The following is a 16,192-nucleotide window of genomic DNA, read 5'->3' as shown; positions in this document are numbered from 1 at the left end:
TTTGTTGCACCTTGTCTACTGTTAAGTTGTGTGGTCAGGTGCCACAAAAAAAGGATTTTGGCTCAGTGCTGGGCAGCACGGCTGGCCCTTGGATGTACACAGAGAGCTAATATTAATAATATGCATGTCAATCTCTCCTGGCTGAAAGTGGAGGAGAGATTGACTTCATCACTGCTTGCATTTATGAGAGGTATTGACATGTTGAATGCACCGAGCTTGTCTGTCTAAACTACTGGCACACCGATGCATACCCCACAAGACATGCCACGAGGTCTCTTCACAGTCCCCAAGTCCAGAACAGACTATGGGAGGCACACAGTACTACATGGAACTCTATTCCACATTAAGTAACTGACACAATCAGTAAAATTAGATTTTAAAAAGACCTTATGGAACAGCAGGGACTGTGAAGCAAGAAACATTGGCACACACACACACACACACGATAACATACGCACTATACATACACTTATTTAGTACTGTAGATATGTGGTAGGGGCCTGAGGGCACACAGTGTGTTGGGAAACCTATGAATGTATTGTAATGTTATAAAAATTGTATAAACTGCCTTCATTTAGCTGGACCCCAGATAGAATGGGAATACATGAACTAGGGGGACCCCGATCCTTGAGGAACACTCCTGCTCTGAGAAGCTTTAAGAAAACGGCCTATGATAAATGCAACAGCTTGGAACTAGTATTTTCACCCATTGTAATTATGAAATGGTAGCGTTAAATTATGAATTATTATTTGGAAGCAGGTTTTGGGGTCACTTCCATTTTTAACTCAGGCAAAGTAAACTCCAAGGCATAGAGGTAGATGATTTTCCCTCTACTCTCTATTTAGTGAGACAGAAGGGAGCTCGCGGCAGGGTGCTGAGCAAGGGTCTGGGTCTGGTAACCAGTCTCCCCAGTCGGTGGGCAGCGGGGCCATGGACAGCGGAACAGAGTACCTGTCGGACTCCACCTCCGACCACATGGATGTCAGCATGTCCCTCTGCGGCCGCACCGGCCACACCAGCCAAATCAACAAAGGTGTGTGTGTGTGTGACAGAGTGTGAGAGAGAGGGAGTTATTGGAAGTACTGTATGTATATTTTCCTTCCATGAGACAGCTGTGCATGTCTCATGGAAGGGCACATTTCCTTCACTCTTTGCTGCTCCTAATGATGGCCTTTCTGAAGCTTGTGAGTAAACAATGAAGACAGTATTTATTTAATCTAAAAAGGACTAAGTATGGGTTAATCAATAAGGGGCTATGTGTCCTGTGGAAAATAAAGCATGACGTGAAAGTGTGTGCCACGAAGCACTAGCAGAATTGCATTTTCCACAGAAGGCATAGGGCCCTGAATTGATTATCCCACTTATTGCGCAGCTATAATTGAGCACATTTGCTGCTAGAAATGTGTTAATTTGCCGGTAGAAATGTGCTCATCATCCACTGAAGTAGCGAGCAGGTTTATTAGATAGCTACAATAGTTGCCTTTGTAACCAAACAGACTTGCTAGCTTATCTCACCAAAATGTCGGTCCTGCTAGCTTGCTACTATGAAAATTTAATTCAACAATGCCAATAATATATTCATTTTGACTTTTGCTTTCAAAAGAATGAACTTCATAGCGATTGAATATTGCCATGCATTATTTAAGCAATAAGGCCTGAGAACCCGGGGCCTAAGAACAGCCCTTAGTCGGGAGGTATCACACGATAATCCCCGAGTTTGAGGGCCTTATAGCTTAAATTATTATAAAATATTTTAATTAAAAACATTATTTTAACGAGTAGATTCATTTTTACATTCTGAAGTTGCTACCCAAGCGGCCTGACCGTTAATTATTTTCTGTTGTTTTGACCCAGTTGTTCATTCTATTCATTCAACGTTGCTATGCTAAACAAATCATTGGCATGCAGCTAGCTAGCAGAGGTTCAATGATGATGAGCTACAAGTACTTCAATAAATGCTTTAATAAATATCGAATAGGCCTACATAGGCATCAACTATTACAATTGGCGAGTCTGAGCTAACCAAGCTAGTTAATGTTAATAGTGATGTTTACGTTGATGGCAAACGAGTGGAAGAGCTGTCCATGGTTCGACGTTGCTATTTTTAAATAAATCATTGGCATATCAAATTTTATTTGTCACAAACACATGGTTAGCAGATGTTAATGCGAGTGTCGCGAAATGCGTGTAGCTAGTTAACTTAGAGCCAGGCAGGTAGGTCTGTTTCAAACCAAATAGTAGCATGGGAAAATGTATGTGTAGATGCTTTTTCCCCAAGGGCGATAAAAGTTTCGGAATTTTCCTTCCTGGGCTGCGGGACAGTGGAATTATGACATTAACACGTCATGGTATTTTGTGGAAGTTGTTGTCCCACGACTCCTGCATATCAACCAATCAGCATCCAGGATTTAAACAATCTGGTTTGTAATGGGAAATAATGCACACTCTAGAATGCCCTTCAAGACAAAAAAACGAGTATTCATCAATGCCATTGTACTCATGGGTTGCACCTCTGTCACTCAGTCGTGTCATTGCCATTGTTATCAAGGTTCTACAGACCCTCCAGCCACATTTGATATCAAAAAGTAGAATGAGGGCTAATGACTTTGAATGGGAGCTATGACTGTTTTGCCTAAATTACACTAATGGTTTGGAAATACAATGACATTGCTAAAGTAGGCAAATATTTTGCAGGAAACAGCTTTGCCATCATGTCTTCAAGTTTACTTTAGACAGTTGGCAATATTGTCATTAGCCATCAAAGCTTGTCGAAAAAAGCTACAAATGCTAACTTTAGCTAGCTAACGTCTGGTCTCCATCTAACCAAATGTTATATTGCAACTAAATTCTATCTGGTGACAGTGATGCCACAAGGTTTTGCTAGTAAGAATTGACCTTTTAGATATGGCGTCAGGTTTTCAAGCGACAGTAATGCACTTTAGACCAGATCTTTATCGGCACCTATTGAAAGATGTATTGAATAGAATGTTCAGTTGGCCGTCAGTCCTAAAACAAACGTTCAAAACAATGTTGTGACAATGTTCAGCCCATGAATAATGTGGTAACCTATGTTATTATTATGATTTTTTTTTTACCCATTTGTATTGATGAGACATTCTCTATTGCCATTTCCCTTTGTTCCAGATAAGTTTATGGAGCAAGTTGTGAACTACCAAGATTTGGTGAGCAACCCTGGACTTATCGAAGATCCAAATCTGGTTATCTGCATCAACTCAAAGTAAGTTCCATATATGGTAATGATATACAATACATCTGATCTTGTGGTTCTGCTGTGGTACTGTATGATTTGTATAGGTCTCTGTCAGTTGACTAATTAGGTGTTTTTGGTGCTCTTTTAGGTACTATAACTGGGCAGTAGCTGCCCCTATGGTCCTGTCAATGCAAGTCTTTCAAAAGAATCTACCAAAGGTATATCACCGATCTCTCATCAGTCTATACCTACTCCTTTGTAATACTTTTGAATGTATGAGGTAGAGGTCGACCGATTAAACGGAAGGGCCGATTTCAAGTTTTCATAACAATCGGTAGCTTATCTTATGAAAAAACAATCAATCTTAACATGGTTGATGATATTACTAGTTTAACTAGCTTGTCCTGTGTTGCATATAATCAATGCAGTGCCTTAAATTGTGTCACTTTTCTTGCGTTCAGTGTAAGCAGAGTCAGAGTATATGCAGCAGTTTGGGTCGCCTGACTCGTTGCAAACTGTGTGAAGACCATTTCTTCCTAACAAAGACTGTAATTAATTTGTCTGAATTTTACATAATTATGACATAACATGGAAGTTTCCGTATTTCACTGAAAGTATAAACGTTTTGTTTTCGAAATGATAGTTTACGGATTTGACCATATTAATGACCTGAGGCTCGTAGTTCTGTGTTTATTATATTGTAATTAAGTCTATGATTTGATAGAGCAGTCTGACTGAGCGGTGGTAGGCAGCAGCAGGCTCGTAAGCATTCTTTCAAACCGCACTTTCCTCCGTTTGCCAGCAGCTTTTCGCAATGCTTGAAGCACATCGCTGTTTATGAATTCGAGCCTATCAACTCCCGAGATTAGGCTGGCAAAACTAAAGTACCTATTAGAACATCCAATCGTCAAAGGTATATGAAATACAAATGGTATAGAGAGAAATAGTCATATAATAACTACAACCTAAAACTTCTTAACTGGGAATATTGAAGACTCATGTTAAAAGGAACCACCAGCTTTCATATGTTCTTATGTTCTGAGCAAGGAACTTAAACATGGCACATATTGCACTTTTACTTTCTTCTCCAACACTTTGTTGTTGCAATATTTAAACCAAATTGAACATTTATTTATTTGAGGCTAAGTTGATTTTGATGTATTATGTTAAGTTAAAATAAGTGAATCAGTCGACCTCTAGTATGGGGAGTAGTATGCCAGGGCACACTTCAAGGGTGCGTTCAGTTTGATTCAACTTTTGCGTGACGGTTTGTACTGAATGACACGTTTCCTCAAAACGGTGTGCAGCGTTTTCAACAGCTTTTGAGGTACGTTTGCTCCCGTTTGGTGGGTGTTGCAAGGGGTGGCCCTAAGTTGTGGCACGATCAATATGTGTGTGACCATTTGAAATAGTCCCGTGTGACTCAGTTGGTAGTGCATGGCTCTTGCAATGCCAGGGTTGAGGGTTCGATTCCCACGGGGGACCAGTACGAAAATGTATGCACTCAATACTGTAAGTCGCTCTGGATAAGAGCGTCTGATAAATGATTCAAATGTAAAATGTAGTAAACTCCTGCGGCACACCGTACACAAATGTCCACTAGACCACCATAATTACAATGTTCTTCAACTGGTCCTTCAATACAGTACTTTTTCCATTGAACTAAATTTTGCACACCGTTCTGTCATACTGAATGCACCCAAGGATAAGGAACGCTAATTGGTAGGCAGGGAAAGTGGTGGCAGGTGTAATATATGACCTTTAACCTTGTGCTGTCTGTTTGTCTGTAGAGTGCCATTGACCAGCTGGTGAAGGATAAGATGCCCAAAAAGTCTGGCCGCTGGTGGTTCTCCTGGAGGAGGAAGGACATGGACACTAACCCAAACCAGGTAGCCTATCGCAGTGTTTTTCAATCCAGGCTAGGGCCGTGTTCAGTAAACACGAAACCGATGAAAACTGGGAGGTACTATCTGAAATTGTTTTCTGTTGCAAAATGTTATGCTACGGTGTGGCCTAATGAACATGACCCAGGACTTCTGGGGACCCCCAGCCGTCGCACATACAGTTTGTCCCAGTCTAGCACCAGCACACAATTAATTTGACATTTTAGTTGGATTGGAATGTCTTCTTATTGAAGGATAATGGGTAAACCGCTGCTTAGCTTTTAATTTATAACAATATTTTTCGCCATCTTTCTTTTACTACAGCCTGGAGAGAATTCCAAGCAGGATCAAGAGAAGGCACAAGCAGAGACTGAAGAAGCCTCAACCTCTGTTTCCGGTCACTCAACAACGATACTGTGAGTGATCACAGGCGCACATTGTTCCCCATGCGTAACTCAAATGCACGTTTTGCCTAAAAGAGTTCCATGAAAAATTTAGAATTTGGCCTTTTGTGGTTTATTTTAGCAGAATTGCTTGTCTATTCCATTAGCTATCTACCATTACAGTGTGAAATAAGACTGCGTGCTAAAATAGTGTGTATGTGTGACTGTCCAGGGCCACTCTCGATGACCTGACAAGCGACGAGGAGGCGGGCCTGGGCCGAGATGGCAGCCTATCATCAGAGACCTCCGAGACCATGACCACCGCCCAGTGTTTCAGCCAGATGTACCGGAAGTCCCTACGCCTCACTTCCGATCAGATAGTACGTCACCAGTGACACACACACACGACCACTACCTCATGATCCCGACCATGTGGTAATTTCCCTGCCCCCTCAGTAAGCCATCTTAACCTCGTGATTGTGTTGTGGCCAGGAGCGGTTGAACCTGCGGGAAGGGGCCAACAAGGTTGTGTTCAGCGTGACCACTCAGTACCAGGGCACCTGTCGCTGCGAGGCCGCCATCTACCTATGGAACTGGGACGACCGCGTCGTCATCTCAGACATCGACGGCACCATCACCAAGTGAGCAGAATGCTTTCTCCAAGTACTACTGAATGCCTTTAGGGGTGGTTTATTACAATTTATTGTAATAATAGGAAGAAAACAATTGTAACACAAGGACTAAAGACGCAATGATAGATTTGCTATATATACATGGGGTTCCAAGTCGATGTGCAGGGGTAAGATGAAGTTGAGGTAGGTATGTACACTAACCATTCAAAGGTTTGGGCTCACTTAGAAATTTCCAGCTACAGTTAGTCATTTACAACATTAACAATGTCTACACTGTATTTCTGATCAATTTCATGTTATTTTAATGGACAAAATGTTTTTCTTTTCTTTCAAAAACAAGGACATTTCTAAGTGACCCCAAACTTTTTTGAACGGTAGTGGACATAGGGGTAAAGTGACTAGGCAACAGGATGGATAAATAGACTGTAGCAGCAGCGTATGTGATGATGAGTTTGTGTGTTATACTATAAGTACACTACTTGACCAAAAGCATGTGGACACCTGCTCCTCGAACATCTCATTCCAAAATCATGGGCATTAATATGGAGTTGGTCCCCCCCCTTTGCTGCTATAACAGCCTCCACTCTTCTAGGAAGGCTTTCCACTAGATGTTAGAAGTAGAACATTGCTGTGGGGACTTGCTTCCATTCAGCCACAAGCGTTAGTGAGGGCACTGATGTTGGGCAATTATGCCTGGCTCACAGTCGTTGTTCCAATTCATCCCAAAGGTGTTCGGTGGGGTTGAGGTCAGGGCTCTGTGCAGGCCAGTCAAGTTCTTCCACATTGATCTTGACAGACCATTTCTGTATGGACCTTGCTTTGTCATGCTGAAACAGGGAAAGGGCCTTTCCCAAACTGTTGCCACAAAGTTGGAAGCACAGAATCGTCTAAAATTGAATTGTATGCTCTAGTGTGAAGATTTCCCTTTATTGGAACTAAGAAGCCTAGCCCGGACCATTATTCCTCCTCCACCAAACTTTACGGTTGGCACTATGCATTGGGACAGGTAGCATTCTCCAGATTCGCCCGTCTAACTGCCAGATGGGAACCGTGATTTATCACTCCAAAGAAGGCGTTTCCACTGCTCCCGAGTCCAATGGCAGCGAGCTTTACACCACTCCAGGCGACGCTTGGCATTGCACATGGTGATCTTAGGCTTGTGTGCGGCAGCTCGGCCATGGAAACCCATTTCATGAAGCTCCCAAATAACAATTATTGTGCTGATGTTGCTTCCAAAGGCAGTTTGGAACTTTATAGTGAGTGTTACACCTGAGGACAGGCGAGGCACTTCAGCACTCGGTGGTCCCGTTCTGTGAGCTTGTGTGGCGTACCACTTTGTTGCTGAGCCGTGGTTTCCACTTCACAATAACAGCACTTACAGGCAGCTCTAGCAGGGCAGACATTTGACAAACTGACTTGTTGGAAAGGTGGCATTATTATGACGTTGGCATGTTAAGTCACTGAGCTCTTCAGTTAGGCCATTCTACTGCCAATGTCTGTTTGTCTATGGAGATTGCATGGCTGTGTGCTCGATTTTTATACACCCGTCAGCAACGGTGTGGCTGAAATAGCCAAATTCACTCATTTTAAGGGGTGTCCACTTACTTTTGTATGTGTGTATTTATATATCTATATATGAGATAGATATATATCTCCTGAGGGGGAGGAGGTGTTGTCGTGCCCTATTCACGACTGTGCTGGTGTGTTTGGATCATGATGGGTCCTTTAGCGTTGTGGACACCAAGGAACTTGAAGCTCTCGACCTGCTCCACTACAGCACCATTAGTGTGAATAGGGGCGTGTTTGGCCCTCCCTATCCTGTAGTCCACATTAAGCTTCTTTGTCTTGCCCACATTGAGAGAGTGGTTGTTGTCCTGGCATCACACTGCCAGGTCTCTGACCACCACCTCCTTATATGCCGTCTCATCGTCGTTGGTGATCAGGCCCACCACCATCGTGTCATTGGTAAACTTGATGATGGTGTTGGAGTCACGTGCGGCCACGCAGTTGTGGGTGAACAGGGAGTACAGGAGGGGACTAAGCACACACCCCTGTGGTGCCCCCGCATTGAAGGTCAGTGTAGCGGAAGTTTACCCTTCCCACACCACATGGGGGTGGCCCATCAGGAAGTCCAGGATCCAGTTGCAGAGGAAGGTGTTTTGTCCCAGGGTCCTTAGCTTAGTCATGAGATTTGAGGGCACTATGGTGGTGAACGCTGAGCTGTAGTCTATGAACAGCATTCTCACATAGGTGTTCCTTTTGGCCAGGTGGGGAAGGGCAGTGTGACATGCAATAGAGTTTGCATCATCTATTGATCTGTTTGGGCGATTTGCAAATTGGAGTGGGTCCAGGTTTTCTGGGATGATGGTGTTGATGTGAGCCATGACCAGCCTTTCAAAGCATTACATGGCTACAGATGTGAGTGCTATTGGGCGATAGTCATTTAGACAGGTTACCTTGGCGTTCTTGGGCACAGCAACTATGGTGGTCTGCTTGAAACTTGTAGGTATTACTGACTGGGTCAGGGAGGTTGAAAATATAAGTGAAGACACTTGCCAGCTGGTCATGCTCAGCGTACTAGTCCTGCAGCCTTGTGAATGTTAACCTGTTTAAAGGTCGTACTACCATCGGCCTAGCGGTTAAGAGCGTTGGGCCAGTAATCTCAAGGTTGTTGGTTTGAATCCCCAAGCCGATGAGGTGAAATATCTGTATTCCCTTGAGCAAGGCACTTAACCCTAATTGCTTCTGGATAAGAGCGTCTGCTAAATGACAAAAATATAACATGTAAATTATTCACAATTCATTCAGGATGATCCGTAATCATGAGCAATTGGATTAGTATAAAATACTATAATTTTCCTTTTTTTTTTTAGTATACAATATATTTATTTTATATAGTCATTTTTGCTCATCTTTATCAAGGTGTCAATAATTTCGAACCCCAGTGTATATATGTGTGTGTTCAGTGATGTACTTACTCTCTCCTTACTCGTCATAGGTCTGATGCTCTTGGGCATATCCTACCTCAGCTGGGGAAAGACTGGACGCACCAGGGCATCGCCCGACTGTACCACAAAATCCACCAGTAAGTGCCTATGCTCACACCAGGGTCATGTTCAGTAGGGCACACTGCAGCAAAACCTAATGAGACAAAAATGAGCATTTCTTATTGGACATGTCTTCTGTTTGATACATAATGAACATGAAGCAGCCTCATGATCACCTCCATTTAACTTTTACTGTGCACGCATTGGTGCCGAAACACTTGTATGTGCCCAAAAAGGGTGACATTGTGACACATCCTGGTCTGAATATGCAATGCTGAGCTTCTCATTAGAAGCTGTTGATAACTGACAAGATTATTCTATATTTCTCTCCTGCACTCTCTCTCCCCTTGCTCTTTCTCACTCTTTCTCTCTCCCTCCTAGGAACGGCTACAAGTTCCTGTACTGTTCGGCGCGGGCCATCGGCATGGCCGATATCACCAAGGGCTACCTGCAGTGGGTGAACGACAAAGGCACCGTCCTCCCCAAGGGCCCCGTGCTGCTGGCCCCCAGCAGTTTCTTCTCTGCCCTGCACAGAGAGGTGGTGGAGAAAAAGCCTGAGGTGTTTAAGGTTGCCTGCCTTACCGACATCCGAGATCTGTTCAACCCCCAGAGGCAGCCCTTCTACGCAGCATTCGGTAACAGGACCAATGTAAGCCACACGCGTACAGTACTAACACAGGCCTTGTCCCGTTCCCCGACTTGCGTCCTATGAGAAATTAGGGAGTTTTATAGTATTTCAAATTGTGAAAATGTTGTGTGCTTTAAATGCCATGATGTCATACTCATTTCGGCTTTTTTATCTTGTACGAATTCACTATTAAGGAAGAGAATCATCTTTCCAGACCCACGTGTCTTTGACCACAGCTGGTAATCAGCTGATAGTTAAATAAGGGGATGGGCTGTACCAAAATGAACCAATGGCGGGAAACAATGTGCACGTTAGACCATGCGTTCTCAGTATTGGTGAGCCTAGTATGTTGACAGGGCTCGATGTTACCGCTTGTCCGGGACAAGTAAAAATATATATATACAAAATTTGGACAACTTAAATCTATATTCTGCTTGTCCAACAAGTTAAAAAAATTACAATATCAAACAATTACTCCGATCAGTTGAACACCCTTCTCCCATTCTCTGCAGAGCGCATTGGAGTATAATTATTGTATCGCGTGTGTGCCAGTGCAAGGGGGCTGTTGCTCGAGGAGAGCTGGGACATTTCAGCAGTAGTTAGCCTATGAAATAATGACACACAACAGACGAACTAGATGGCCGATTCAAAACATATTGTGTAGTCTGGCAAATGTATTTGGGTAGTTGGCTGTTCAGCTATTTGCTTGTGTTAATGTCATTGTTATGTCCTATGCCCTAAAAAAAAGCACTTGTGAATAACCGCAAATGGCACACGCAGCTGAACGGGTGCGTTCATAAAACCAATGCAACATACAACCTACTTCGGTTGTAAAACAGTCTCTCAAGTGCTCAATATCGGGAGTTGAGGAAAACATCTGACAGCGTTGGAAAACATGGATTCCCCTCAATTCGATATTGGCCATGTAATTTTGACAACGTTATAGAATGTTCTTAGAATAGCCTAATTGACAAATGGCTCCCATGCTATCAATAGATCTCCCCTAAAACCTAAATTGAGAGACATTTGTGAAAGGTTTGTCTTAAAGTGGCAGTGTTGTATTTTGAGACAGACTTGAATGCAATTTTTGTCTGATTCTCTGTATGGCAATAATAATAATATATATATATTTTTGTGGTTCCTTTCAACATACAACACAATTGTCAGTCACTTTTTTTGGCCCATGGTGTTACAGACCATTTTCTATTTTTGGAAAAGTGACTTGATCTTTCGGATAAGTAAACTCAAACTTTTTTTTTTTTATGTCAAGCCCTGGTTGATATTAGCTGCTTACTGTGTGTCAGTTCGGGGGGGACACACACCTGACTCATTTTCTTTTTGTTTGACCTATGTTTCTAAATCCATTCCCTGGGTGAGGTATTGAGGTGTTTTCTAATATATTTGAAATAATGTTTGAGTTGAGTGTTGTTATTTCAGGATGCCTATGCCTATAAGAAGGTGGGTGTCCCTGACACCAGGATCTTCACTGTGAACCCCAAAGGAGAGCTCATTCAAGAGAAGACCAAAGGGAACAAGTCATCGTAAGTGTACCACCCAACCGAGAAGAGTGACAGTGGTCAGTCAACTCCTCATAAGTGCACTTTGGATAAGTGCACACTTGACACATGCAGTACAATTTTCCCAGTCCCAATTTAATTACATTCTTTTAAAAAAGATTGCTCATAATAACTGCATGTTCTGGTTTAGAGCATGCTGTGTCATGTCGGTTCCAATTTGCTGAATATAAAGTATGAGTTGACTCATGATTAGTAAAACTGAATCCATAGAGCTGCGATAGCTCCAGTACATTATGCTCTGTGTGTGTCACAGGTACACACACCTCGGCGAGCTGGTGGAGCACTTCTTCCCTGAGATCTCCAAGGATGGGACTTCATCCTCCTTCCACTGCCCTGAGTACAGCCACTTCTCCTACTGGAGAGAGCCCCTACCACCACTGGACATGTCCTCTCTGGACTAGACACACACACACACACACACCACTGGACCAGTCCTCTCTGGACTAGACACTAGCGCGCATGCACACACTTTCTTTCCTCCCCTTTGCTACTTTTCCTTCTCTCTCGCTCTCTGTCGATCCGTTTCTGAATTCATAAATGGCTTTACTAAGTGTTCATTGCCTGGAATATTCTAGATGTGAAAGGTTCTCATTTAATATACTCTATATTCTCCTGTGTCATTAATCTAATGCAATAGAGAAGACAAAGCTAAAGTGTATGGATTTCAAAAAATTACTGGGAGACACACACACACACACACACACACAGACATGCACAGAGCTAAATTGAGACCAAATATGCATTGATGACTATTCATTTTACGTAACACTGTATACTTCATATTGTGGAATATTGATTGCAAAAGGTCACTGCACAGGCCGTGCCATATTGCCATTATCCAAACGATACTGGAGCAAGGTACATTTGTGCGTCTCAAGAGTTCCAAAAAGAGCTTTGCCATTTTAAAACACAGTTAGCAAACCTGCATACTAATATACTATACAAATTATAACATCCACGTACAGACGCAACTGGACAAAAATACCCTTCTGAGTTTAAAGTTTGTTTTGTCACTTTTTTGCCTGAACTTTCTACTTCATTTGGTGTATGCATACAATTCCATCCTATATATTGTTTTGAAAAACATATTTATTAGCTCATTGTACTATTGAGCGCAAAACAGCTTTTTAGTGTATAGAAAAGGTAAGTAAAGCCTTTAGCTTGGTTTGAAAACAAAGACCCCCAAAAAACAATGCCAAACCACGTGAGTATTTATGCCTTGTGTTCTAGTGGGACTGATCTGGAATTGTCCAACTTCCTCTCTGCCTGTACTCGCTATAGTCCATTGCAGTGACGACTCAGTAGTCTGCTTTAAAGGGATAGTTCACCCAAATTCCTCCCTTTTTTTCTGTACTTTAAAAGTAGTCCATAGACTATTATGATAGACTGCAGTACACTCTTCCCATGTGATGGTGGAACATTGAATGTCAGCATGACCAAGTAACCGTACTTTGAGTTTTACATTAGATGAGTAAAGGACAAAACCATTTTATTTTTACAGTGCTAAAATTAGATTAGTGTAAAAACTCTAAAAAAAAAAAGGCAATAGAAGTGTGCGTGCATGTTGACCCCAAAGAGTATATTGTAGCTCGAAAATACAGTCATTGTAATGGAGACAATGTGCTGAGTTGTAGCCTAGCGTGATGAGTAAGCCCGTCCGTCTGAGACCAAAATGACTTGAACTGCTGCTTTTGACTGGAAGCTAGCTTTTTGATCTAGTTTATAGTTGACTTCGCTATGTATTTTGGAGCTCTTGCATCAAGGATTTGGTAGCAGTTGGATACACACAGGCCCCAACCAGAAACGGGACCCAACCAGAAGCAATGCCTAGCCCCTGTCCCCGCAGTGGTCAGGGTGGTGCATCAGGCTTCTTGCACCCTGGAAAAAAGTGTTTCAGCTTTACACAAGAGACGAGGGAGTAGGGGCTAGGGGTTGTTTCAGGACAGGTGCAATGGCATAGTAGGTTAGGGGTTGATTCTAAAGTCTGGGTTAAAGCTATAGCCCCTCATTAGCTTTTGTCACGCAGAGGTGCGTTATGGGAGAGATCTTAGCAGAATGTGTGTTGCTACTAGTTTAACAGTGGGCTCGGATCACACCACTCTCTTTAAGGTTACTACACTTCATGTTTTCGAGCTGAGCCATATAGATATTTATATATGGTTTCGATACGAGGCCGTACGTGAATCGGGTGGTTCAGAATCGGACACATTCCAGGGTTGAGTAAATAGAACCGGTTGGGGAATTGAAATGGTCTGGTTTGACAAGGTGCCTTCTTGTTTATATGATTCGTAAGCGTTTTATATGTATTGATATTTCTAAATATATTGTTTAATGTAATACCATGGGCTCTGTGTGGAGACTAGAGAAATTGCATTGGACCCGAAAAGCTACGTCGTTGCTGTAAAGTTTTTATCAAATTATCTTAATATAAAGTAAACACTGTAAAACACACCATGTTTCTTTTTGTCTTATTTGGTCTGAGTTGGGTTGGAACATGTGCTTTGCCGTTTTTAAAAAGTAGCCTACTGCAGCAGAGGTGTCGTGGTGCCTGGAAGTGGGTGCATTCAACATTTTTCTTTTTTAATCCTAAACGTCCCGCCAAGCGAAGGAAACACGCCCTGTGTGAAAAATTCTATGACAAACAGTGCCATGTACTCTCAATGACTTAAAATCATCAATCTTAGTCTTTCACAATCTTGGTCTTTCACAGTCAGGCTAACCCAAATTCTACTATGCAAGTAAGCTAATATTAGTAGACCTAATATTGAAACATAAATGAGGCAGTCAACAGAGTTGGAAATTCGATTTTTTTTTTAAAATTAGTTTGAGGTCTGGGAAGAATCTAAGAAATGTATATTTGAGTGTAGTTTATGAAGTCAAATCATTGACAATGATTTGAGTGTACAGAATAGTTTTGTAGTTAACATCATTTGCAAGTGTGTAACTGATTAGTTGTGAACATGAAAGATGAATCTGTAGTTCTAAGCACATTCTCAAACGTGTAAATGACACGTTGTTTAGTTTATTTGGATTCCCATTAGCTACTGTATATGCAGCAGATACTCTTCCTGGGGTCCAGATAAAGCCTACAAATACATGACAAAGTACAGAGCAGTAAATGGACAACAACTCCGTTAAGATATATTCAAAGTAAAATGTCATACACCGAGTGTACAAAACATTAGGAATACCTTTGTACAAGTCATAATTCCATAAAACCTAGCAGTAAAACCCGAATGTGGTTCCAATCGTTTTTTCACGGTTCAGTATGGTCATTTTTAAACTACTTCATATAAGGTCTGTTTCGTGTAGGATTACCCTGGTGTGATGTTTTGATAACTGCAAATCTCTCTCGGACAAGGTAACTTTTATCAATATGTTTGCTTGTAATTAGCTAACACAACGTGCCATTGGAACACATAAGTGATGGTTGCTGATAATGGGCCTCTGTATGCCTATGTAGATATTCTGTTACAAATGAGCCGTTCCAGCTACAAAAGTAATTTACAACATTAACAATGTCTACACTCTTTCTGATCAATTTGATATTTTGAATGGACAAAAAATTGTGCTTTTCTTTCAAAAACAAGGACATTTCTAAGTCAACCCAAACTTTTGAACGGTAGTGTAGGCTCAGCGAAGTGATGTTGCACGAACAGCAGCACAAAAGTTTGGAAAAGCGAGATGCAAGACTACACTCTCACACAGTATATGCACATGTTCATGGTAGATAAAAGACCAAAACAGCTGAGCAGTTGAGCCTCGTGTAAAAGCTCTTAGTAGTAGCGGAAATTGACCCACTCAGCTGTTTACTTTCTACATCATATCGCTGAGTCTACCTTCATTAAGCTGTCCCGTTTCTTTTTACGTCACAGTCCAGCGCCATACAATTGCTTTCATTTTTGGTCTAATTCTCATTTCTGGAAAAGGCTTAAAATGAATGTTTAAAATCCAGGTCATGTGACATGATTCATCAAAAGACGGGACCCTATACATGAGTCACAGAGGGCAATACAGACTAACTTTTGGAAGGACCCAGGAGAGGAGGGATGCAATTTTGCTGACCATCAGGTCATGTGATATCTGGGCATCAGTCCCAATTGTGTTATTACACAACTATTTCAAGCCACTGTCTGCAAAAAGTTTTTTTTTTTCCCCAAACGCTATATACCCCTTGATTATGGTTTATACCTTAATTTGTATAACGGGTGTTATATCAAAATTAGAACAACAAGGAACTACTACTGAATAGTTGCATGGGAGACTTCTGAAACACTGTTGTGACTGGACACCACTAATGTTTACAACTGGAAAGCATTAAGATCAATTCGCTTAGCGGTTACCCTCAAACAACATGTTTGAAGGTGAAATCACCGTATGGGGAGAAAAGCTAAAAACCTTAATTTTGAGTTACAGCAGCACACTGACAATATGCAGTGGGAAGGCAAGGGGTTGACTGGGCCAAAATGAATGGTAAAATAAGCAAGTTGTCCTTATTGATACTGTTTTAACCCATTCTTTGTTTTTGTTGTCATAAGTCTTTCTTGTGTCAACTGAGCCATATTTTTTAAACTGTCTGTCATTATAGTAGCCCACACATGCATAGTAATTTTACTCCTAATTGTATGGTCTTAAACTCTCATTACTTAAAAGGCTGTGAAAACAATGAACACAATATTGGGATACAAACCAAGGGTGTATTCATTATACCGATTCTGTTGCAAAAGGTTTATTAAACGGAAGCAAGCAGAACGAAATGGGAAGGGACCTACCTGAATTTGTCCAACAAACTATTTATCTCTTTTGGTTCTTAAATGTTTTCTGTAATGA

General features: G+C 41.8%; 1 protein-coding gene across 3 annotated transcripts in view; it reads left to right on the top strand.

Annotated features, from left to right (window-relative positions):
- LOC112214250 (phosphatidate phosphatase LPIN2) overlaps positions 1–13,813 on the top strand; it is a 36,363-nt gene extending 22,550 nt beyond the window's left edge. For all 3 annotated transcript variants that reach the window (XM_024372876.2, XM_024372868.2, XM_024372885.2), the window contains exons 9-19: positions 847–1,034; positions 3,146–3,239; positions 3,361–3,430; positions 5,003–5,101; positions 5,420–5,511; positions 5,711–5,858; positions 5,971–6,119; positions 9,109–9,195; positions 9,539–9,806; positions 11,223–11,326; positions 11,616–13,813. In XM_024372876.2, the coding sequence (XP_024228644.2) occupies positions 847–1,034; positions 3,146–3,239; positions 3,361–3,430; positions 5,003–5,101; positions 5,420–5,511; positions 5,711–5,858; positions 5,971–6,119; positions 9,109–9,195; positions 9,539–9,806; positions 11,223–11,326; positions 11,616–11,763 (1,447 nt within the window). In that variant the 3' untranslated portion in view covers positions 11,764–13,813. The remainder of the gene's footprint in view (positions 1–846; positions 1,035–3,145; positions 3,240–3,360; positions 3,431–5,002; positions 5,102–5,419; positions 5,512–5,710; positions 5,859–5,970; positions 6,120–9,108; positions 9,196–9,538; positions 9,807–11,222; positions 11,327–11,615) is intronic.
- Positions 13,814–16,192: the final 2,379 nt, after the last annotated feature.

The sequence above is a fragment of the Oncorhynchus tshawytscha genome, linkage group LG02 (assembly GCF_018296145.1).
Source record: "Oncorhynchus tshawytscha isolate Ot180627B linkage group LG02, Otsh_v2.0, whole genome shotgun sequence".
Taxonomy (NCBI): Eukaryota; Metazoa; Chordata; class Actinopteri; order Salmoniformes; family Salmonidae; genus Oncorhynchus; species Oncorhynchus tshawytscha.
This window is presented reverse-complemented; position numbering and strand designations above follow the sequence as displayed.